This window comes from Leptonotus elevatus, chromosome 13 (assembly GCF_054856555.1).
Source record: "Leptonotus elevatus isolate MCC_2025b chromosome 13, RoL_Lele_1.0, whole genome shotgun sequence".
NCBI lineage: Eukaryota > Metazoa > Chordata > Actinopteri > Syngnathiformes > Syngnathidae > Leptonotus > Leptonotus elevatus.
This window is the reverse complement of record NC_141251.1, coordinates 13,422,218-13,446,065: the sequence shown is the minus strand read 5'-3', so window position 1 is coordinate 13,446,065 and position 23,848 is coordinate 13,422,218. Positions and strand designations below refer to the sequence as shown.

Here is a 23,848-nt window from a genome sequence, read left to right as displayed (position 1 = left end):
TGCAGTTTGGACACCATTGGTATATAACCTGACTGGATTTCTCTCATGCAGACATCGATGACTGCTCTCCGAACCCGTGTAATCACGGCGGGACCTGCCAAGATCTGGTCAACGGCTACAAGTGTCTTTGTCCCTCGCAGTGGACTGGGAAGACATGTTTGATAGGTGAGCCTCCCCCTCAACTCTTTGACTTCACTGGCTATCAACTGCACATGTAAATATCAACCCAGCGTCCTCCCTTCTCACCCCCTCCCCGACCCCCCCCTCTAGATGCCAACGAATGCGACGCCAAGCCCTGCGTGAATGCCAACTCGTGCCGCAACCTGATTGGCGGATACTTCTGCGAATGCATCCCTGGTTGGACGGGGCAGAACTGCGACGTCAGTAAGTTGACAGCTGTCATCGGCAGCTGTGGACACCGCCGACAGCCCGGACTTTCTTTCTTCTTTTTTTTTTATCTTGTTCCGATCCTGCCAAAGTGGTTGTATAAAGCGTCCACTTTGTTCTAATAAGAAAGTAAAAGTGGTCCCTGCAGTCCAAACTAAGTTCTTGGTATTGCTACCAGGTCCCAGATCTGTAGTTTGAAAACATTCTCAGGATAGTTTCGCTTGGCCACAGAAGCGGATTGCTCAACACTTTGTGCACTCTGCAGCCACGTTGCGCTTCCTCCACCAACTCCTATTCACAAATGTTGTTGTGTTTCCCCACATAGATATAAACGATTGCATGGACCAGTGCCAAAATGGCGGAATCTGCAAGGTATGTGTCAAAAACCTTTAACAAAAATATGCTTAGTTTACCTGAAAATAAAAATTAAAAAAAGTATTAACTTAACTAAATATTTTTTTCTTGTAATGCATGTCAACCACACATTTTTATGTACTATATTTTAAATTAGGGTTTTTCAGTTTTTATCAGACTGATACAGTAAGAGTTCTCTTCAGTAGTCACCGATACCAAGTACACAAGTTAGAATACTTTGAAATAAGGCCGGGCCCGATACGATACCTGGTATCGGTACTCGCCAATCCCTAGCTTAATGGATTTGTTCTTTTCATTTTGGAAGAGAATCTGAATTGCAATTTTTCCTTGTAACGATATCCAAATGTCACAATATGATATTATGATATGAACCTCGTGATACGATAATTATCACAATACTACGGGGAGGTTGGAGATATAAAAAGGCTCACAATTCTGTATAAATACTCACAATATTGTTTAAAAAAAAAAAAAGCTAATGATATTGAAAATAAGCACAATATTGTCTTTTTATAGATAACAGCAGTTTTTCTTGAATGATTGGCTCAGTTTTGCAAAGTCTCACGGTCTATGTACTTCACAATTGTTTGGCTACGTAATGTTTTTTTGTTGAAGATGTTCTACTTTTAACATCGTAACATTACGACGACGACATCGTGGCTTTATACAGATAGAATTTTTTTTACCCCACCAAATCTCTCAAATTAAATTGAATAGTGTTAGTCATTGTAATATTTTTCATTGACTTCTGATTAGAAAATCAATTTGTTGTTAAAAATATAAATAACCAATTCATGTTTTTTTTGTTTTGTTTTTAAATCCGTAATCTAAGATAAGCAGTATGGATAATGGATGAATAATTTTCACAGTGATAGCTGGCCTGCAGAAAACCATATTAAACGTTCCACCTGCTGAATTCCAACTCCTGAATTCAGCCTGTCAAAGCACTAAAAGATGTTTCTGTGTGTATTGTTGCTTCAAACAGGACTTGGTGAACGGCTACCGCTGCGCGTGTCCCCCCGGCTTCGCCGGCGACCACTGCGAGAGGGACATCGACGAGTGCGCGAGCTCGCCGTGTCTGAACGGCGGCCGCTGTCAAGACGACGTCAACGGCTTCCAGTGCCTTTGCCTGGCCAGGTTTTCGGGGAACCTCTGCCAGGTAAGGCCCGCACGTGGGCCCGCTGTGCGCCAGCGTCACGGTGTCTTCCCACCCTCCTACATGGCTGCCCTGCGGTGTTTTTTAAAGGGAATGCTTTGTTGAAGCTTTCCCTGGCTTAAGTGGGATGCATTCCTCAGTGCTGAAGCCCAGACTCTGAGGACGGCTCCTATGTCTCTGGCTTGTTTTTCCCCTTCCTCCATGTACTTTGTGTGTGTGTGTGTGTTGTTTCCTGGCACTGCCTATCGGGAGGATGCTGCGGCTTTTTGCTCTGTTTAGTGTAGCAGAAACTATGTCAGCGATCAGGTTTACACCTCTCTCTGTATTCTACACTTTCCCTGCCCTAGCTGGATATCGATTACTGCTCGCCCAACCCGTGTCAGAATGGAGCCCCCTGCTTCAACCTGGCCACAGACTACTACTGCGCCTGCCCGGATGACTACGAGGGCAAGAACTGCTCTCACCTTAAGGATCACTGTCGCACCACCACGTGTAAAGGTACGTCCTCTCGCCTCCGTGAAGCCGCAAGTGTTTCGTTGCAGGAATTTCCTGTAAAAGGATACACTTTTTTATATACGCTGGATAAATGAAGATTGGAGCACTTTAGCTATGTTCTTCCCATGAGTGCAATACCTGTTTTTCTTTTCCTGTGCTCAATTTTCTTGGCCAAGGTGAGCACACCCCGCCTCCATCTCCTCCGCAAATCTTTTCCGTTGATTCCCCTCGGAGTCCCGGAAAATCTGGCAAAAGGCACATCGTACTGTGTGTGTGTGTGTGTGTGTTCCTGGGAATGACTTGGTGGGCGACCACTTCTGTTTCCTCCTCAATGAATCTGCACATTGTGCGTGCATGTGTGTGTCTAATTGAGTGAGGGGACCAACCACGGAGTCCGATACCAGACGGTGAGATTCTTTCTGCTCTTGGCAAGAATTAAGCGATTACAGGGGAGCGCATTCGGCCCGCTCGCCTAACACGATCGGACAAGGGGAAGGGAAAGGATTTCAGGGCAGAGTGGCCCGGATTACTGTGAAATTGTTTATGATAGCATAACAATTTGTTGGTCTTTTTTATTCGCTTGTTTCCTTGTCACTTTTTGTGCAGAGAGATTGGATTAGAAAGAGATTTGGTAATTAAAGGGATACTTGACTCGTTGAGCTATTTTCAGCAGTCAAAAGTGAATATTTTGCCTATAATTAATGTGATAACGTTATTGTTCATGTACAATTAATATCTTTAAAAGCATTTTTTTCTACTTGCTGTCGACTGAAGATGACATCACCTGTGCCGAGGAAGTAGGTAACGACCAATCATGGCTCAGTTTACTGACCAAATCCAGAAAACAGGTGAGCCAAGATTGGTCATTACCTATTTCCTCAGCAAGGGTGATGTCATCATCAGTTGACGGCAAGTGGAACAAATAGTTTTTAAAAATATGAATTGTACATGAAAAATAATGACGTTATCAAATTGATCCTGGACAAAATATTAACTTTTCACTGCTGAAAATGGCTTAATGAGTTAAGTATTCCTTTTAATACAATTATCAATCCAATCATATGTTTTTGTGGAATTGCTTTCCAATTGGTACCACAAAGCTGGAGACTTGCAATTGGCCAAAATGTATAGATTCCTAATAGGGATGTTCGATTTTTTCAGACTGATACCAATACTGGCAATTTGTATTCTTCTAATTTGTAGTTTGTGATGGGGTGTCGCGATCCAATATTGATATCAAATCTTGATCCCATATCAGCCTCAAAAACAAAAACCTGATTATATCGGTCTACATCCAAAATCTCCGATATTAGCAGTCCATTCCAGACTTCGCTCCTGCTCTTCTAGAAGAATGAGAAATATTTTCTCATACCTACCGTTGCTGCCTTTTCTTTTTTCTTTTTGTTTTTTATAATATCCGTTGATCTAGTATCTTCTAACATTTCATACTGAAATAAATAAATAAATAAAAGCATGTATCATGCCTGCTGATATTCGGAGAGTACGCTACGCTGCAATATCAGACATGAAAAAGTTGTATCAGGACACCCCTAATTCCTGGTAAATAAAAAATACTAATAATAATGTGACTTTCAATGTTGATCTGTAAATGTTTATACGTCTTAACAGCAGCAAGCGTTGGTCCCTCCCTCACCCCCCCCCCTCCCTCTGTGTGCAGTGATCGACAGCTGCACGGTTGCCGTGGCCTCCAACAGCACACCGGGAGGAGAGCGCTACATTTCGTCCAACGTGTGTGGACCTCACGGCCGCTGCCGCAGCCAAGCCGGCGGCCAGTTCAGCTGCGAATGTCAAGAAGGCTTCAGAGGAACCTACTGCCACGAAAGTACGACCTCTCAATGCCAATGAAACTATTCCAATGTCAGCTAATATTCCCACGATGTGTTTTTTTTATTTTCATGTAAGATATCAATGACTGCGAGAGCAGCCCTTGCCGCAACGGTGGCACCTGCATTGACAAAGTCAGCGTGTACCAGTGTATCTGCGCCGACGGCTGGGAGGGCGACCACTGTGAGATCAGTGAGTACATAACTGCAACATCAAAGAGTGTTTAACGCCGTTTTTGAGGCGCGGCACATTAATTGCACCCGTCTCCCATGCGGCACCAGACATTGACGACTGCAGCACCAGCCCCTGTCATAATGGCGGAACGTGTCGGGACCTGGTGACTGATTTCTTTTGCGAGTGCAAGAATGGCTGGAAGGGGAAAACGTGCCACTCCCGTAAGATCCCTTTTCTTTTTTTTTCTTTATACCCGTGTAGTCTGCCTGTGCAAGCTTTTGTAGTATGTGCTACGAAGTGCTCAGTCTATAATGCAACGCATGTATATTCAAAAACGTTCCCTCCAGGCGAAAGTCAGTGCGATGAAGCCACTTGCAACAACGGAGGCACCTGCCATGATGAGGGCAACACTTTCCAGTGCAAGTGCTCGCCGGGGTGGGAGGGGACAACCTGCAACATAGGTGAGTTGACTTAACAGCAGTCCAGTGCGGTAGTCGTCTGTCTCGTCGCACACACTCTAGTCCGGTGGTTCTTAACTTGGGTTCGAATGAGTACCCCCAACAAAGGTTAAGAACCACTGCACTGGTCTGATCCAAAAGCAGATTTTAGCCCTTCGCTCTGTCAGCACTCTCTCTGTCTCTGCCCATTTTGTCCTCCCATAAGTGCTGACAGACAGATGCTCAAATACCCCCATTGCACTAACAATACCCTTCAATGTTTTGGAATGCAGACTTCCCCTAGGAAAGGATCCCTGGTCAAAATAGCCCAAACCAATAACAATGCGCTGTGATGTTCAACCCTGCGTAATTTAAGAGCGCAGATTGCTCTTCTGATAAGCATCCACGTACTCCCAGACATAACTATAGGCGTATTTTTATTTTTTTTCCCCCCTTCAGCTAAGAACTCAAGTTGTCTTCCAAACCCTTGTGAGAATGGAGGCACCTGCGTGGTGACGGGGGAGTCGTTCTCCTGCGTCTGCAAGGAAGGCTGGGAGGGCCCCACGTGCACCCAAAGTAAGTCCGTGACTTATTATACTCACATTTATGCTAGCAAAGGTTTCCAGTTTGTCTTTAAAAAAATAAAAGACCCAATGGAATAGATTGGTAAATTTGGCATTGTTGCAACAATGCTGTATTGTGAGGGAGATCACTTTAATCATTTGGGACCTTCAAAACAGCAGATTTCTTTTCTGTAGCCTTCCCCAAAACTGTGACTCAAGACACGACAATCCTGTCTCTGAGGTCTATAGACAGTTCCTTTATCTTTAAGCTTTGGAGCTTGTGTAGACGGGTGTGTGTGTCTTTTCAAATCATTGTCCAATCAGCTGAATTTACAGCACGTGGACTCCAATTAAGCTGATTGATGTGATTTCTTAGCTTTTTCCCGCCTCTTTATAAAACATTTGAAAAATCTCAAAATTCATCCTTTCTTATAGAATTCTGAAGTGGCTTAAGTGAAATGAGCTTTTCCATATAAAACTGAAATGAATTGAATCTGGTTCTGACCAATCAAATTAAATATCAAATTCATTCAAATGAAAAACAATAGAGATGACTTTTAATTGGGATATTAAATGTATATTGAAAGTGTCAGTGAAAATTCAATGGGAATCATGTCAATCAGATAAATCCTAGTAGTAGATGTATTAAAAACTGTGATGATGTGAAGTTTGCACGCAAAATACTCTTATGGCCAAACCCTGAGACATAAAAGTCCTTCATGGCGTTTATGTAAATATATTTAAAAACAAAAACATGGCTGCAGCCATGGGACGAGAAAGAGGAGGGGAGAGAAAGGGGCTCAACCTTAGGAAAGTGGAGACAGATGTTTCTCCCCCTTGTCCAAATCACATCCCTCCCTCCCTCCCCCTCTCCTTGTTGCATTCCTGTCCAAACAGTGACATGTCTGCTTGTTCTGCAGCCCTGCTCTCTTTCACCGGCCGCCCTGCCCCTCAGCTCATGCACTCCCCAAAAGAAATTCCCCGACATTTGAGGGGAAAGGGAAAAAAACCAAAACAAAAGCAGGCGGGGAAGAGTGCGGTTGTGAATCTGGGTGTGTGGAGTCGTTGTGGTGATGGTGGTGGGAGGGAGGAGTGAGCTCGCACTGTGTGGTTAATAACACAGAACCTTTGGGCGGCGTGGGAGCCCGGAGCCGGCGCGCACGCAAGCCCGGACGTGCTCGTTGCCATTATGTGTACCAAACACTCTGACGTGAGCAAACGGAGAAGAAACAACACGCTCATGACTTTCTACTTTCTCTTTCAGATACTAATGACTGCAGTCCACACCCGTGGTAAGTTGTTAAGATTTCAATTTACAATATCCTCAAAAGTCGCCCAACGGCTTTTATACTAAAGCATCATAAACATTACAGGATACATTTTTTACATTTTGGTTTTATCACTCGAGTATATGTACACCGAGCAACATTATGACTAGGGATTTTGATTATTTTTCATTGCAATACCGTTACGAGTAGCCACCGATACCAAGCACCGAAGTTTTTCCCAAAACAATGACAGATCATTTTAAAGAAAGATATATATATATTCCAATATCACATTCTCTCTAAAATTGCATGAGATCCATGGCAATTTTCTGTTAATTTCTTAACGCCACGAGTACCGATACTTTGGAAGAAAAAAAGGCCGGGGTATCGGCCCAATACAATACTCACCCATCCCTAATGAATACCTCCCTGACTGTCAATAAAAACTGAGCATTATCAGTGTTGTGTTTGGTCAGTATAAACATATATTAAGGTAATAATGTTGATTTGATGTCCTAGGAGGAACCACACTTCAACTGCAATAGAAACGTTTGTAGTAAATTGTTTAATATTGCGTACTGACTAGGGTAGAGATAGATAGATATGCTTTTTTACCTGGGGCTGATACCGTTTATCAGTAGTCAAGGAATCGTTAATCGATATTTGGAGCCGAGAACTTAAATTTAACAAAAAAAAAAAAAAACTCTGTTGCCTTTTTTAAAGCATATTTTTATTGAACTTTTGTGATTTGTAAAATGTTTATTTTTTGTTTTTGTTTTGTACAATACATTAAGTTTTTCAAAATCTCAAAATATCTGAAATGAATTTGAACTTATTATTTTAGCTTCTTTTTTTTTTTCTCAAACAAAAACAATGTGTAGTGGTCCCAGGGTCATCAGCATGTCTTAGAAAGTTTACTGAAAAATTAAATAAAGTTTCCCGAAGTTAAAACATTTAACTCATTCACTCCTAGCCATTTTTACTGAAGCAACCCACATCACTCCCGGCTATTTTACTGGATTTTGATTGATTTTGCAAGGCCCACAGAATATTGTGTTCTATTGCTATACAAACATGGAACGTACCAAAAGAAAGATTAGAATCTCTTCTTTCATCCCGGAAAAAAAGTATTTTTTTTTTATCTGTTTCCGTTTTGTAACAATTAGCATTAGAAGTGTAATCATTTTTCACAAATAAAACTGGGGGGAAAGAGCTTGTTTTCAACATAGCCCTGGTTGATCTCTTATACTCTGCTGCCACCTGCTGGCCATTTTTGTAATGACTAACATTGCTTCAACCGTTCTTTTCAGTTCAGAGACTGCACAAAGCCTTCTGTATGCTCCATTATAAAAAAACATATAAATATGTCTTTGGGAGCATGGTGGTGTTTGAAATGGGAGCAAATGAGTTAAATTGATCTGTTATCGGCCATATGATTCTTCAAAAAGGCAGATGCCGATATTTGTTAAAATGCTGAATATCTGCGTCGATAATCGGCCCGGCCGATATTCGCACTAGTTTGTACTGACAAACACGTTTTGTCTATAAAAATGACCTTTGTCCTCCTTTTCCAGCTACAACAGCGGAACCTGCGTTGACGGAGACAACTGGTACCGCTGCGAGTGCGCCCCGGGCTTCGCAGGTCCAGACTGTCGGATCAGTGAGTATTAAGCCCCGCGTCCAGCCACCTCGCCAGTATCGCTCGTCCCTGATCCGCGTTCGAGCCGTCACATATAACGCAGGCGGCCGACGGGCCCGCTCCGAGCGGCGGGTCTAGCCGGCCAATTATCTGGCCGTTGGGCTACGGGCCAGGCCGAGCCGTTTCGGTGTCACTCCACCAGGCCCCGCTGCTGTCCCTGGGGGAAAGCGGCTTAGTGTGCCAACAGCTAATCAGCCATGCTCTCTGACACTGATTACACAGATTGTTTTCCCTCTTAAAGGCTTTCAGATGGCCACATTCTTTCCCATTGCAAGCCCTTTGTTCCGTTAAGTCCAGCCTGTAACTCCTGCATACTTGCCAATGATGCTGCTTTTTCAAGCTCAATATGGTGGAGGGAGGGGAATCTGAGCCTGTTTAATGCAAGTTTTTATTATAATTTTTTTTTTTTATTAACAATTGTGTTGTGCCGTGCTGTTGAAATGACGCATGACCTTGATGAACTTAGCCAGCGAATTAGAGTTGTTTGCAGACTGATTATCCCCACTGTTTGCATTCTGTCTGGGTGCTGAGCTTTCCTTTGCTCGCTGCAGATATCAACGAGTGCCAATCCTCCCCGTGCTCCTTGGGCTCGACCTGCGTCGATGAAATTAATGGCTACCGATGCCTGTGCCCGCCAGACAGAAGCGGGACGCACTGTCAAGAAGGTACTTTCTCGACCCATCGTCAGAACCGGCGCTGTGTTTTACGGACCTGCCACATTTTGATTGTGTTTTTGTTGGATGGCAGTGACGAGAAAAGCCTGCTCAGTTAACAGCCACGTGATCTCTGATGGGGTCAAATGGGATGAAGACTGCAACACATGCCACTGTTCCAACGGGAAAGTCGTATGCACGAAGGTATGTGAAGCACGGAAGGGCGCGCGCGTCAGCGAGTGTTAACGTTGTCTATTGGGAGGACGTGTGCGTGAACAATGACAGGATTAGAAGCAGAGTCGGGGTGGGCGTGAAAAAGATCTTAGGTCGGGCCGCTAATATTCAGTCATGTGGAGCGGCTTGGCTCTGCGGTGTCACATTCTCCACGGCGATGATGTCGTTTGTTTTGAAAGGAAACACAATGGCACTAGTTTTGTGCCAGTTTCACATCGCCCACATTCTCACTGGAGGATGAGTCATTTGATAACAGATGGGACACGAAGGGCCGATGTCATTCACATGGAAGCAGTAAATGAACGAATTTCCCCTCTGGAGGAAATGCATCCTAGGGTGAAAGTCATTTAGAGTGCACCTGTTTGTGGGGCACAGAGAGATATTTTTTTTTCCTATTAAGCAGATATAGGTCCTAATAGGGAATACACGGCTGCCATTGACGCAATGTTTTCAGATTTAGAATCTGTTTGTTTGTTTTTTAAGAGAACTGAAATCCATTCCAGAGTCACACTGTTGTCAAGAAACTAAACTAAATGTATAAAAAATTGTTAAGGGGAAGCCAACCCCCCCAAAAATTCTTTCAAATATCTTTTAAGTCGTTTGTGGAATATGAATAAAGCAACAAAGTCCACCCGTTTGTATTCATCTCAGGCGGCGGCCATTTTGCCAGTGACAATGACATCACAGTTGCTCAGGTAAAGACCAATCACGTGATTGAGCAACTGTGATGTCATTTACAGTCGACAGCAAGTGGCAAAATGGCCGCTACTTAAGATGGATAAAAACAGGTGGATTTTGCCGCTTAATTCATATTCCACAAATGCAATATTAATAAGAATGTTGTGGTTAGAACAGTGAGGGCGCATACCCTAACATATTGTTGTAAAGAAAATTTGGGGGTTGGCTTCCCTTTTAATTAAAATTTTTAATTCCCATAGAAGTTCAAAAGGACGTTAACCACTCGCCTCAAATCCTCAAACTGGATTTTCATGCAGTGCATCTCAATTATAAGATATTTCATATTTCATATAAAATTGTTGTATGTATGCCTCTGCAGAGGAGCTAATACTAATGCATTATCTGGCAGTGAGAGCGCCACTGCCACCTAACCCCCACGGGGGAGACATAAAAAAACGCGTACCTAATGTAGCTGGTATTTCTCCACTCTCTCCTCTCCAGATGTGGTGCGGTCCAATGACTTGCCATCTTGGCGCCCCACTTCGAGGCGGGTGTCCTTCCGGCCAGAGCTGCCTCCCCATCAGGGAGGGCCACTGCTTCGTCAAGCCCTGCCTCGGACTCGGGGAATGCTGGCGCGCCAACCCGCTCCCGCCGACCCCCAAATGTCACCCCAGCTCCAGTTGCCAGGACAATAGCTGCGCCAACATCACCTTCACCTTCAACAAGGACATCTTGACTAGGGTGAGTTTAGATCCTATCCTATTGTATCTGGAGTTTAGAATCTTTTTTTTTGGGGGGGGGGGGGTCTCTGACTAGGGTTTAGAGATTAGTTTCAGGATTACATGGACTAAAGAGAAAGGGACCATTGGCGACTTCGACCACATGGGATCATCACTCACAAGCATGACAGCAGTTAGAAGCTAACACACATTTGTGGTCTCCAATCTCAAGCAGCTATCTTGTACAAAATGCTTCCAAAACACGTGCTAAACTCTTTCCTTCCCCCGCCCCCCTCCCCCCCAGGCACTTCCTGGTTGAACCTCTGCTTTCTTTTTGCATGAACATTTGCCTCGTTATGTCCTCCAGGGCGTGCAGAGCTTGACGGTGGAGAATGTTTGTAACCAGCTGAGGCGCTTGTACGTGGTGAAGAATTTCTCCTTGGAGCATTCCGTGTCCATAACCTGTGACCCGTCATTCTCTGCCAGCAACGAGATCCATGTCTGCATCGTGAGTAGCTCCTCCCACTTGTCGTCAAAGTCGGAGCTGTTAGTCCAGGGGTCAGCAACCTTTGCTGTCAAATGAGCCGTTTTCGGTCAAATGAAGAAGCAAAAATGCGTGTGGGGCTGCAAAAGTTAAAAAATTTGAAGATTGTGATGAAATGATGTACTGAGGGCCCAAATTAGAGCTATATCACAGCAGCATCCAATACGTATACATTCATTTGTTTCTACCTTTCCTCTTCCATTTTTTGAGGATTTTTTTCTCTCGTAATTTTACATTTTAAAAAATTTCATTTTTTTTGCCTTTTTTTGCTATAATTTTTTTGCAATTTTGTGGAAATTTTATGGTAATTTTCTTTTGTGTTTTTGATATTTTATAGTTTCTTTTTAAACGTTTCCTTTTCTGACTTTTCTTTTTTGCAATTTTGTGGGCATTTTATTGCAATTTATGGGATTTCTTCTTGTTTTTGGACATTTTATATTTCATTTTTAAACGTTTTATACCTTTTTTTTCTCTTCTTTTTTTTAACCAATTTTCAGACATTTTTTTATTTTTTTTGCAATTCCAAAGAAATTTTTTATAGTCATTTTCTGTCTCTCTTTTGTTTTGGGACATTTTATGGTTACTTTTTGAATGTTTTCTTGCCCTTTTTCATTCATTTCTGTGACATTTTTTTGGGCAATTTCATGGACATTTCATGGTAATTTTCTGCTTTTCCTCTTCTTTTTGGGACATTTTTTGGTAATTTTTAAAAACTTTTTCATCTTAACTTAAAAAAATGTACTCTAAAAAATGTAAATAAAAATAAAAATATTTAATTCTTCATTTTTAATCTAAATCAATTAATTTAAAGAATATTTTATCTAAAAAATTAAATAAGTATCTTAAAAAAAGAAGTTATTTTGTACTTCTTTTTTTTTTTGGGCGATCCACAGGAGGGACGTATTTGATTGACAGCGCGCAGCGTCAGTGCGCTTAAAATGTGTTGTCATCAGTTTGATAAGAATGATGCAATCAGACGCACCAGGCAGAGAAGTGAAACCTAATTCATTTTTTTCCTCTCCATGCGCAGTCGACAGACGACCACCGCTTGGACGGCAGACCCATAAAAGAGATCACCGAGCGGTTAATCGACCTGGTTAGCAAACGCAACGGGAACAACACCATCATCGCCTCCATCGTGGAGGTGCGCATGCCCAGCCCCAGCAAAACGGGTACGTACCACCGGCAAAAACACACACATCCCCTTGAGGTTTTTGTCAGGCGTGCACACACTTGTGTGTTGAAAATAAAATGGGACAGCACATTCCTGCTACGTCATGTCAGGTGTAATTGAGTTAGAAAAGAATGTAGTTGAAACTGGCTGGAAAGAGCAGAGCCGCCCGGCATTGCGGCATTGCGTCGGCCGGCCTCGTAAGACTCCCACATGTCGGCCATTCGTCAACCGGCTGACAGCTCAAACAATCCCCTCCCCCTCTCACGGCTCCGAGGTCAGGTTGCGCTGGCGGGAGCAGTAATACGCTAAAAGCCCCCGTTATCCTTTTTCACTTTTGGCTGACCGTTAAATTTCTTGTGTCTCCAGACTACTTGGTGCCCCTCCTGAGCTCCGTCTTCATCGTCCTCTGGGTCCTGGTGCTCATCTCCCTCCTGCTGTGGTGCATGCGTCGCCGGCGGAAACAGAGCAACCCCGGAGGCGGCGGCGGCGGAGGCGCGGCGGCCGCCGGCACTGACGACAACACCACCAACAACGTGCGCGAGCAGCTGAACCAGATCAAGAACCCCATCGAGAAGCACGCGGGCCTCTCGGTGGCCATCAAAGACTACGAAAACAAGAACTCCATCATCGCCAATATAAGGACAAATCACCCCGAGGGGGACGAGGACGACAAGGAGAGGCACCTCCAGAAGGGCCGCTTTGCCAAACAGCCGGCGTACACGCTCGTGGAGCGGGACGAGAAGATCTCCAGCCCCAATTCCACGTCCAAACACCCAAATTGGACTAATAAACAAGACAACAGAGACTTGGAGACGGCAAACAGCATAAACAGAATGGACTACATAGTATAGCGGACAGCTGTGTTGCTGTGCAACCGAGCCTTAAACGTCTTCTTCGCACCCCGGCGGTGGGTGAACCAGGGGAGCTTCGGCACGCCATGTCGGTCGCGACCCCGCAGTATTTTCCTTTGTCGCCCGTGTTAATTTAAGTTTTGACAAGCTGGCTTACACTGGCAGTGACGGTTGCTTTGGTTGGCTGGAAACACAAGGCACTGGTATACATTTCACTGTAGAATGTTAAGTTTACTCCACTACATTTCAGTCCCTGGCCCGGCCCGCCCCGCCCCTTTCTTCTTCTTCTTCTTCTTTTTATTTTATTTAGTGGACACATGGAATGGGCTCCTGTTGTAATTGTTGTACAATGACTAAAACGACCCTGTTGTGTTCAGCACTAGAGCTAATCATTTTAGTGTGTGTTCTTTGAATTCTTTCTAGTACCGTTTTTGGAGAAAGTGCCTTTTTCAGCTTTAGACGTGGCCACTGTCAAATGAGGAAAAAAAAAAAAGAAAAAAGATCAACTTTATTATTTATTTTTATTTTGGGGATAGGGTGGGAGGCGGAGGGGGGGACGGGGTGGGTTTAATGTCAGCAATTGCTGCCAATATGAAGAATTTATGTGTTGATTTAGAACGTGTAGATATGTACATTTTTTTTTTATTAATCATTGTGTATATTTGATTTATTAATTTAATAATCAAGAGCCTTAAGATATCATTCCTTTTTATTTATATGTTCTGTCTAGTTTGAAGGTTTTGATAGCTATGGAAGCTTACCATTTCTTTCAATGACCGTTTCCTCCGATGCGTTCTATAAAGCCAAATGTCAGAATTTCAGAGACAAACTTTGGGCACTTTTGGCCCTAAGACTTTTTATTTTTTACACATTTGACATTTCATTCATTTGTTGCCAGGACATTGACTGAAGGCAAGTGCGGATAAAAAGCAGCTTGCTGTGAGGGATGGACACGGTGGCAGACATATTGCTTGCCATCAGACGGTAAATCATTAAGGGAACAAAAAGAACGAAAGCAGCCGCAAAAGTTTCACGCTCACATTTCAAAAGACGTGGCAAGGCAGGTCACATGACTACGACAAGCGAGGATTCCCATCCGCATTAGTCGGCATGATATCTTAAGATAGACTGTGAGTACTTGAAGAGTAGATTGGCGATGGGAACACTGTAGAACCACATGAAATAAACTGCCTCCCTTGACAAAAGTCAGTTTGCATCGTTTCTGTGCACACTTCTTTCGAATGAGGCTCTTCAAAGACAAACATGTTTATCTCATTTGTTAACCCTTTTGAGATCATGGCAACATTTTTGTCCATTTCTTTGAACTTGAGAACAATGTGTTGATCTGGCAATATATTTTTTTTGAAAGTTGTATTTATTAAATATTTTGTATGAAAAGAGAATTAAAGATGCCTTTGTTCTGGAGAGTGTGTGATGAGCATGAGTCTCTGCATGGGATTTTTTTTTTGGGGGGGGGGGGGTTGAATGCATTTACAGTGCTGGAAAAAATTAAGCAACCACTCCGTTTTCTAAATCAGCATATCGACATATATGGCTGTCATTCCATCCCGGCGTCTGTTGAATTCCATTCCATTGCACAAGCCGCAATGTCTCACATGTACTGTGAAATTTGTTGGAGGACCTCTGACCGAGGGGGGAGGGGGGAGGGGGGTTTCAGTGCTGCTGTACAAAACTGTCTAGAAAATGAGCTTCCTCCTTTTGACACTCGGTCACACAACCAGGTCAGGAGGACCACCAGATCAAAACTAAGGCCAGCCTCAAAAATTCAATTAAGATCACAGTCTTGGTTTTATGTCAGTTAAACATGTCAACTGCAACCAACCTACAGTCAAACCAGAGGAACTGATTACTGTACTTAAGTACTTTGTATTGGTCTTATTTTGTTCCAAATAGTAGTTGAAAGACAACCAACATAAAAAAACTAATCAGAATTGTTAAACAATGTTGTCTTTGTCAGCTTGTTTAATAAAACCTCTCAGACTGGCACGCTTGAGAAGCTTTGTGGAGTTGTTAGACTTCTGCAGATTCTGTACAGGATTAAAGCCAATGCGAGAGATTATAACCACCTCTTGAGAACAATTTAAAACATATTTAAATGTTTCAAACACTTGGGTCTGTTTTTTTCTTTTTCTTTTTTTTAAACACCACGTTTGCTCTTTTTTCCTAAGATTTGGCCTCTGTATGTTATTCAGCTCCAATGACATCAGCTCCTGAGGAAGCCACCACTGATCTTGATGGTTAGCGTTGGACAGACTTTCACTGTCAATGCGCTTTTGGAACGCATGAGTGGGACATTAAACAGATCTCGATCATATATCATCATGGTTGTTTTCCAATGACAACCGGGCAATTTACGTGCCTGTCAAAGTTGCAATGGGGTTTTTTTTTTCCTGGGAAAAAAAAACAGATTTATTCAGATCATAAAATGTCTTTTCAGTAAAGCCAATGTTTATTAAAAGAGTATATTATAGAGTGACATGTCATCAAGTACAGCATCATAAGTTTTGAATTGGATTAGGAATGTCTATTGGGCTGTCGTCACGCTGCACTCAGAGGACGTGTGGCTCTTGACAGACGCTCAGCCGGCACAGATCTTCTACGGAAGGCTGGAACTGCCAATTTGGAGTGAGCATTTTTAAACGTATTTAAATATGTATTTGCATGAAAATGTTACAAACTTCGTTTTTTTTTCTCCACCCCCCATAAAGTCAAATTGACTTGCCCATGCCCAGTGGCATTATGGGGGAAAATTGCCAGGCGGAAATCATGTACTGCAGACATAATAATAGATCATAAAAATTACAAATTAACAATGTATACTTAATTTTCGAAAGTACTGGCATAGCGCAGGCCAAATGATAAAAATAATAATAATAATAATAATATATATATATATATATATTTTTTAAAGCAAGTCAATACTCCATGGGCCGTGGCATTATATGAAAAATGTTTTTAGCATTTAGCCTACAAGTACATTCAAATGTTTTTTAAACCTATTTGTAAATATGTTTTGCCAATAAAAAATATTTACTTAATTTCCGAATATATTAGTATAACGTAGCCAAATGCAAAACAACCCCCCCCCACAAAAAAACAGCATTTTTAATACCCTGTGGCATTATAGGAAAAAATGCTAAATTTTTAGCATTCAGCCAACATTCAAACATATTTGCAAGTACATTTGAAAGAATTCGCCATTCAAAAATGTTTACTTCTTTAATTATCAAACATACTACTATAATGTAGACCAAACGCAAAAAAAAAAAAAAAAAACTTTTATTTTTTTACTTGCGCAAGTTAATGCTAAATTTTTAGCATTTAGCTTACATGTGCATTTTAATCTATTTCCTTGCAAATACGTTTGAACATACTTACAAATACGGTTGAATGTATTTGCCAGTCAAAAAACATTTAATTATCAAATTAATTGTTATAACATAGATCAAAATGCTGGGAAGAAAATAGCATCTTGTAACCTGCGCAAGTCAGAACCCTGTGGCATTATGGGAAGATTGCTAAGTTTTTACCATTTAGCCTACAAGTACGTTCAAACACTCGCAAAAAACATTGCAAGGTTTTTGCGAGTATGTTCGTATTTGTAAATACGTTCGGAAGTATTTGCCAGTCAAAAATGTTTACACCACAACGCCAGTTCCATGTTCGGTAATCTTGATCTCTTGATGGAGCCAGAGTGTCAACAACTGTGGTACTAACAAATAAAAGCGCTAATCTTTCAATAGTGTGTCTTTGCTGTGCGTTTCTGCGCCGCAAACACCAAAATCAAATCAATGAAAGGTCTGGGCGCGCTTGGTGGAGATACCGCACGTCACGTAAGTACAGAAATGAGTATGAATGGAAATTATGCATGAATGAAAACGCTCTAAGAATAAAAACAAACAAACAGATGAAATAAATCTGGAAAGAGCAATCAATCACAGCAGAGCTTGAGCAGGGAAAGTGGACAGTTTACAGACACATGGGAGCCAGTATTTCAGCCTAAAAGCCATGACGTACTGCATGGCTCCTGCCTGTCTGAAATCCCCAATCTTCAACACAAAACCCGAGTCTAAACTCCAATTAAGGGTTTTTGACTTTCATTTGCGAGCCTCTCTTGACCACCACTACTTATGGGTGGAGGCGAAATCTGTTTCAAGTATTTGACAAAAACATAACTCAAAACGCTCATGTATCAATTATGTGCTGTGTATTGGATCTGCATGTGTGGCTTTGTGTGAAAAAGAATAGAAATTGTAGTAAAAGGCCATGTGTGTGTGTGTGCGTGCGCGAGAGAGTGTACAAATGCGATGTGGCGGATAATGGGGCCTGACACAATTTTGTCTCGATCTGGATGGCGTCAGGCATTTTTACTGTAGCTCCTCGGTCCCCCTCAGGACCTCTTTGGTCGTCGTAATCTGGAGATTCTGGGCACATTTTCACTTGCCGCCTCCCCGCCTGCGGATCTGGAACTAATAGAGGCGGCCGAGGATGCGAGCTTGACAGATAGGCCCCTCCGACTTGCGGCCGGCCTGTTTTGCTTCGTCTGTGCTGTGTTATTGCTTGCGAGGGGGAGCCTCTGGTCCCGTTTCCCTGGAGTAAGCAGCTCTGCTTCCGCTGCGGTTTTCTTGTAGTCGGAGAGCGGGAAAGCCTTGGACTCGGCGTCTGGCGGAAGAGGGTCGTGTTCGGATGTTTGCGCGAAGCGCTCGTCGGAGCGAGTTTGCGTTGTGGCCGGACGCCGGTCCGGGCCTGTCCTCTTGGCCTTCAGTGGGCGAGGGTCTTCGGAATCGCTGGGTTTGCTCCTTTTGCTCCGCCTGCTTCCTGGACTGATTTCACGCCGACACAAAACCACCGAGACCAAGTTTGGCTTCATGTTGTCTGGAGAACAATGATCAGTTTTCCGCTGATAGGTCAAGCCTTGGTTCTGAGTCTCACAACTGGAGCATGGTACTTGTTGCTCCGAGTCCACAGGGGCACTTGCGTCACATGTGCCGCTTTCAACGCAGGCTCGTTGCTCAATTTGCCGCTCCCCCACGATGGGATCTCGGTGTTCTTGCTGGACATGAGCTTTTTGGGCTCTGAACAAGACAAGCAGATGCTCGAGCATCCGGGCTGACTGACGGGGTCGGAAAGTTCTGAATTAGATCATACTTACATCTTTTGAAGCGCAGTCTTCTTTATTTTTGTGGCGCAGTTGAAAGACTCTTGGATTTCGCCCTCTCTGGAAAAATATTCGGATCGGCTTTGTTGGCTCAGCTCGGTCTAGAGAGGACAAACAGAATCCGTGTAAACAAAAAATATTATCCCTGGCATCCTTAGGCAGGTTTTGGCTCCGCTGCAGACAGCTGTCATCTTCTGGCAGTGTCGGACAACATTCAACACAATGCATTAAAAAAAAAAAAAATAATCAGAACACAATTAGATCAAGTCGGTATTGTGAAGGAGTACATTGAATTAGTTTAATATGAAACTTCTACATTTCAAATACTTCAATAGCCACAATTGAGGAAACTTGATATGTTGGCCATATTTATGACAAAGTCCAATTATTTTTTGCGTATTCCTTGGTAACAACCAATTACAGCTCAGCTTCAGAAAACAGGTAGGATGTGTTTGGTTGTTGCCTGAGCAACTGTGATGTCATCTTCAGTCAACAGCAAGTGCCAAAATGGCCGCCCCCTGAGATTGGTTCAAAACGGCTGGATTTTGCTGCATAACTCATATTCCACTTACGTCGGAAGGTTAAGGGGTTAACCAAAACAACGTATTTAGACTATTAAGGCTGCATATAACATATTATTGTCAATAATTGTTTAATGTTGACTTCCCCTTTAAATGTTAAACATGTTTGATTACCTGTAGTGAAAATGTCAATGACTATCTCGTGGATGGTAGAAAAACAACAACAGTGATGAACACCTGAAATATACAATTGGTTGACTACATGTGAAACAAAAGTTATGACTGAAAATAAATTTGAATAATTAACTAATTATACTGGTAATTATTCATTTGTGATTGAAGGTTTGTGATTGTTTTAAATTTAGAATGCTCTGTGTGTGCAAAACAAACACATTGCAGTGTACTCAACACCTTTGAATTAGCTTATATTGGTGACACCGACTACATGTCACTGTAATACTTAAGTCAGAATTGACGTTTTTTTTTTTTTTTTGGACCATGAGGATAAACAAAAAAAAAATAGATTTTGTAGAAATCATAGATAATTAAAAATTTATGCTCCAATGATATGTGCAAATGTCACGGTCGCGATAACCCAGCAAACTGCCAATATTTTATTTTCCACAAAAACAAAAACACATTTATAGATGTAAAAGATAATCAATGACCATTGAATTATTTGTTGACACAAAACTGTGCCCCCCCCCCCCCCCCAAAAAAAAAGGCATACTATGGTTAAAACATTATTTTTCAGATCATTGCTATCCTATAAAGTGGTTGGTAAACTGATTAGTCCAATATGAGAAAAGCCAATGTGGTGAGCTCGGGCTTGGCAAGAGTCTCCAAACACATCGGGGGGAAAATTATTTGTGACAGTTACATGCAGTGGAGGAAGGAATACGCAGACTGGAGCATGGAGCCTGCGCCCTAAAAACACTTAAAGCGCTTTCTTATTATTTGTTGGCAGCCGGACTGGCTGTAGAGGACACGCTGATGCAGAATAAAAAAGGAAAAGTGAGATTAGGCGAGTCAAGCTCTTCGTCTTGCCCACAAACACAAGAAAACTCACACAGGAAGTGTTCCACAGATTGAATCACGGCGCGTAGGCACGAGGTCGGTTCTCCTACGCTCGTTTTCTTATCGTCGGGTGGACCACTGCCTTTGGATTGGGGAAAGTGACCCAAACGCAAACACATGCCCAGCCAACACACCGACAACAATTCTGAGAAAGGCGCGGGTGCATTATAAAAGCCTTGATGTGCACTTTCATCCATTTACTATGAATAAACGGCGTTTGAAAATAAACTTGAAAGAAAAGTCAACACGAAATCGATAGGAGGCTCTGTGAGAACGTTTTGATGCCTGCCCGTTCGCGTCGGCGCAACTTCAAAAGAGTGGAAGAAGGAAGGGAAGGGAAAGATGTCGGTTATATATAGAGGACAGAGACAGAAAGTCGCAGAGGGAAAACGGATGGCCGATGATGCGACATCACCAGGAAGCAACTGGAGAAGTGGATGAAGAAGAAAAGATGATCCCTTTGCGCATGAATAATAATATTCATAAGGGATGGGCAAGTGCCACTATCAGGTATCAGTACTAGCACCCGCTTGTGGCTGATTTACAATCAGGAACTAGACATTTGAAATGAGAAGAATAGAAAATTGCCATTCATTTCATGCATTTTTTTTAAAGAAAAAAATGCTATATTGGCATATATAGGTCTTTCTTTAAAATCATCTGTCATCGTTTTTTTGGGGGGGGGGGGGGGTGTACTCACACTCTGAAAAAAGTAGTAGTAGTAATAATAATAATGTGTTTGTACAATGCCATAACATTAAATACCATAAAATGTCCGTTCCATTGCCTTTAGTGAGGCTCTTTTCACCCCGAGGCTTGTGAATTCGAAGAAAAACTAACTAATGATATCTGATGAAGATTACACGTATAAAGCTGACAAGACGAAAAACAGGATCCTGTCAAAACACACACGCCATGACTCAAAGCACACGTTGAAATGTTTTAATCCCTCGCTCAACTGAAGTTTTGAAAATGAAATGATGGCTTTTCTTTCATATATGCATGTGAGGGGAATAATCATGGCAAGTATACAAAAGGCTTAAATTGGCACCACGAATAATGATGATAATGAAAAAAGAATTCACTGCTGGAGCAGAAAAGTTCTCCTGCAGAGAAACGAGTCCACTGACTGCGTCCCTCGCCCTCGAGAAGAAGAATGCCCTGTTTGTCTAAGCTCACCTCACATCTCCCCTGCACAAAATCAACCAACGTGCATGGGCCTGGACTTGGTGGAAATTGAAGACAGTTCTTATCCCTTCAACACTGAGGTTTGTGGATACACCCATATTGGAAGGATTAACGTAAAGCCCGCCAGCGTGCGCTCATGTTGCGCAAAACAATCGAGGCAGCAGCGAATATGACAAGAAAACGGGACCGAAGCACGTGTCATGGAGGCCTGCACTTGGCCCAGGTGGAGAAGATCGCATGCTCCGGTCCCTTGGGAAAGTTGCAGCGTTGACTGTTGTGAGATGGGAACAACTGAGGCGTGCTGAGATGATGAGTAAACACAAAGGCCCCATCCACAGCGCAGAAGACACGCATGTGTGTGTGTGTGTGTGTGTGTGTGCGGAGGGGGGGACTGGAAACACATCTGCTCTGCCTTTGATCCAAACTTCTGCAGCCCAGCACGCCACTCACCTCCGCTGCCCACTCTGCGCCAGACTAGAAAACAACGGCCACAATCCTGAACACTTGCTCTTCCTTCCCATGCTGCCCCACCCACTGCTGCTGCTGACTCACCATAGGAGCAACTCTTTAAACAGGATTTGAGTGTAGGAAGGTCAAGGGAAAGTCTCTTACTCAAGTTTGGGCCGTGTGGATACAAATAGCTGCACTTGCACTTTTGTTGTGCTTTTTAGTCCAATCCAGCAAAATGGACTCCCTACAAAGATGGATGGGATGGCTTTGACTCAACAATTTCGGGCACGGGATCGTAACTGGTGAAATAGCTGTCAAAAACAACATCAAGTCTAACATCTCAGGTCATTGACGAGCTAGAAGTCAACCAACAATAATATGTAATAGGGGTGTGCCAAAACATCGATTCTAATAAGAATCCCGATTCTCATTTAGTACGATTCAGAATCGATTTTAAATGTCCTCAAATCAATTTTATTTAAATTATTTTATACTGTCTTGTTTTTGCCTGTGTGTGCCTTTATTTGGCCACTGAGGGGCAGTGTGGTTCCTTGCGGTCTAATACACTGTTAAGTTGTAGCCACATTAGAAAGTAGAAGGAAAAAGTCAAGATCAAGTTATTCCAATAAAAGTTTTTTTTTTTCAGCGTGTAGCCGTTCTTTTAAGTGTTCAAAGTGCCGCGAGTAGCGCGCTAATTAGCATTAGCGAGTCAGACTGGAGTAGATCATTACAATTCCTTGCACATCTATAGATTGAAGCAAAAATCATTGTCAATCAAATCATTTTGAATCAAAAATCGCTCTTAATCGAAAAAAGATTCTGAATCGAATCGCAGACCCAAAAATCGGAATTGAATCGTGAGAAATTCAAAGATTCCCACCCCTATTATGTAATATGTCCATCTATTTTATCCATTTCAGACGGCGGCCATTTTGCCACTTGCTGTCAATTGAAAATTACATCACAGTTGCTCTGGACTCGGGTAATGACCAATCACGGCTCAGCTTGCTAATGTCACATGACCAAACTCAGAAAACAGGTGAGCTGTGATTGGTTGTTGAGCCTTGAACAACAGTGATGTCATTTTCAGTCGACATAGTAGCAAAATGCCCCCCCCCCCCCCCCAAGATGGATAAAAATGGGTGGATTTTGCTTATTAATTCAAATTCCACAAACGCAATATTAATCAGAATACCGTGTTCAACTAGAATATTTTTGGGTTGAGTTTCAGGCTGACAATGCTAATAATGCTAAATGATGCTGCGAGTAACAGTTTTACTTCACTAAGAACATGGTAAAAAGTATAAAGTGTTATTTTCGATTTGTTTGTATGAGCATACAGAATATGTGCACATCTTAAGCGATAGATTCAGATGCTAAGTAGCACAATTTAGCTACTATAGCTAACAAACCTTGCTTTAACTAATTTTAACTTCTCCAGGTCTATGTGTTTCCCGCCCTTTCCATCTTCATACAGTATCAAGATGAGGCAGCACGCTTGACTTCATTTAAAAGGTAACATTCTTTCAGTAAAACCTGGGTTTGGGTTATCAGTGGCAGGCTCTTGGACAAAATATCACAAGCGATTATTCTAGAGGTACAAGGATTCCATCGTATGCCAGCGAATTATTAAAATAATACAATAGCAACGTGAAATGTTATGGTCAACAATGTATTCATAGAAATACACAAATATGCCAAAAGTATTACATGCTTTCATGGCTTGCCTTGCATATGGATTTAGGTAGCATTCCATTCTTAATCCATAGTTTAATATGATGTCAGTCCAACCTTTGAAGCTGTAACAGCTTCAACTCTTTTGGGACGGCTTTCCACAAGGTTTAGGAGTGTGATTATAGGATTTTTTTTGACCATTCATCCACAAATGCATTTTCTGAGGTCTTTCTAATAGGTTGAGGATAGGATTCTGTGGAGGCCAGTCAAGTTTGTCCACACCAAACTCCCTACATCAACCTTGCTTTTTCACTGGTGCACAGTCATGTTGGAACAAGAAGGGGCCCTCCACAAACTTTTCCCGCAAAGGTGCGAGCATACAATTGACCAAAATCTATTTGTAAGTACCAGATCTTTTCGTCTATCAGTGTGTGACCTCACAAATACACTTCTGGAAGAATGGTCAAAAATTCCAATAAACTCACCCCTAAACCTTGTGGAAAGCAT

At 42.5% G+C, this 23,848-nt stretch overlaps 2 protein-coding genes across 4 annotated transcripts in view; one reads left to right on the top strand and one right to left on the bottom strand.

Moving 5' to 3' along the window:
• Positions 1-13,777, top strand: part of jag1b (jagged canonical Notch ligand 1b) — a 34,710-nt gene extending 20,933 nt beyond the window's left edge. For both annotated transcript variants that reach the window (XM_086093283.1, XM_086093282.1), the window contains exons 9-26: positions 52-165; positions 271-384; positions 713-759; positions 1,748-1,921; positions 2,266-2,416; positions 4,092-4,256; positions 4,337-4,450; positions 4,540-4,653; positions 4,780-4,893; positions 5,329-5,445; positions 6,697-6,724; positions 8,275-8,360; positions 8,951-9,064; positions 9,147-9,256; positions 10,466-10,705; positions 11,051-11,191; positions 12,258-12,399; positions 12,768-13,777. In XM_086093283.1, the coding sequence (XP_085949409.1) occupies positions 52-165; positions 271-384; positions 713-759; positions 1,748-1,921; positions 2,266-2,416; positions 4,092-4,256; positions 4,337-4,450; positions 4,540-4,653; positions 4,780-4,893; positions 5,329-5,445; positions 6,697-6,724; positions 8,275-8,360; positions 8,951-9,064; positions 9,147-9,256; positions 10,466-10,705; positions 11,051-11,191; positions 12,258-12,399; positions 12,768-13,252 (2,570 nt within the window). In that variant the 3' untranslated portion in view covers positions 13,253-13,777. The remainder of the gene's footprint in view (positions 1-51; positions 166-270; positions 385-712; positions 760-1,747; positions 1,922-2,265; positions 2,417-4,091; positions 4,257-4,336; positions 4,451-4,539; positions 4,654-4,779; positions 4,894-5,328; positions 5,446-6,696; positions 6,725-8,274; positions 8,361-8,950; positions 9,065-9,146; positions 9,257-10,465; positions 10,706-11,050; positions 11,192-12,257; positions 12,400-12,767) is intronic.
• Positions 13,778-15,176: 1,399 nt separating this feature from the next.
• Positions 15,177-23,848, bottom strand: part of slx4ip (SLX4 interacting protein) — a 37,338-nt gene continuing 28,666 nt past the window's right edge. For both annotated transcript variants that reach the window (XM_086093092.1, XM_086093093.1), the window contains exons 7-8: positions 18,426-18,532; positions 15,177-18,348 (exon numbers count right to left, since the gene is read on the bottom strand). In XM_086093092.1, coding sequence (XP_085949218.1) covers positions 17,664-18,348; positions 18,426-18,532 — 792 coding nt within the window. In that variant the 3' untranslated portion in view covers positions 15,177-17,663. The remainder of the gene's footprint in view (positions 18,349-18,425; positions 18,533-23,848) is intronic.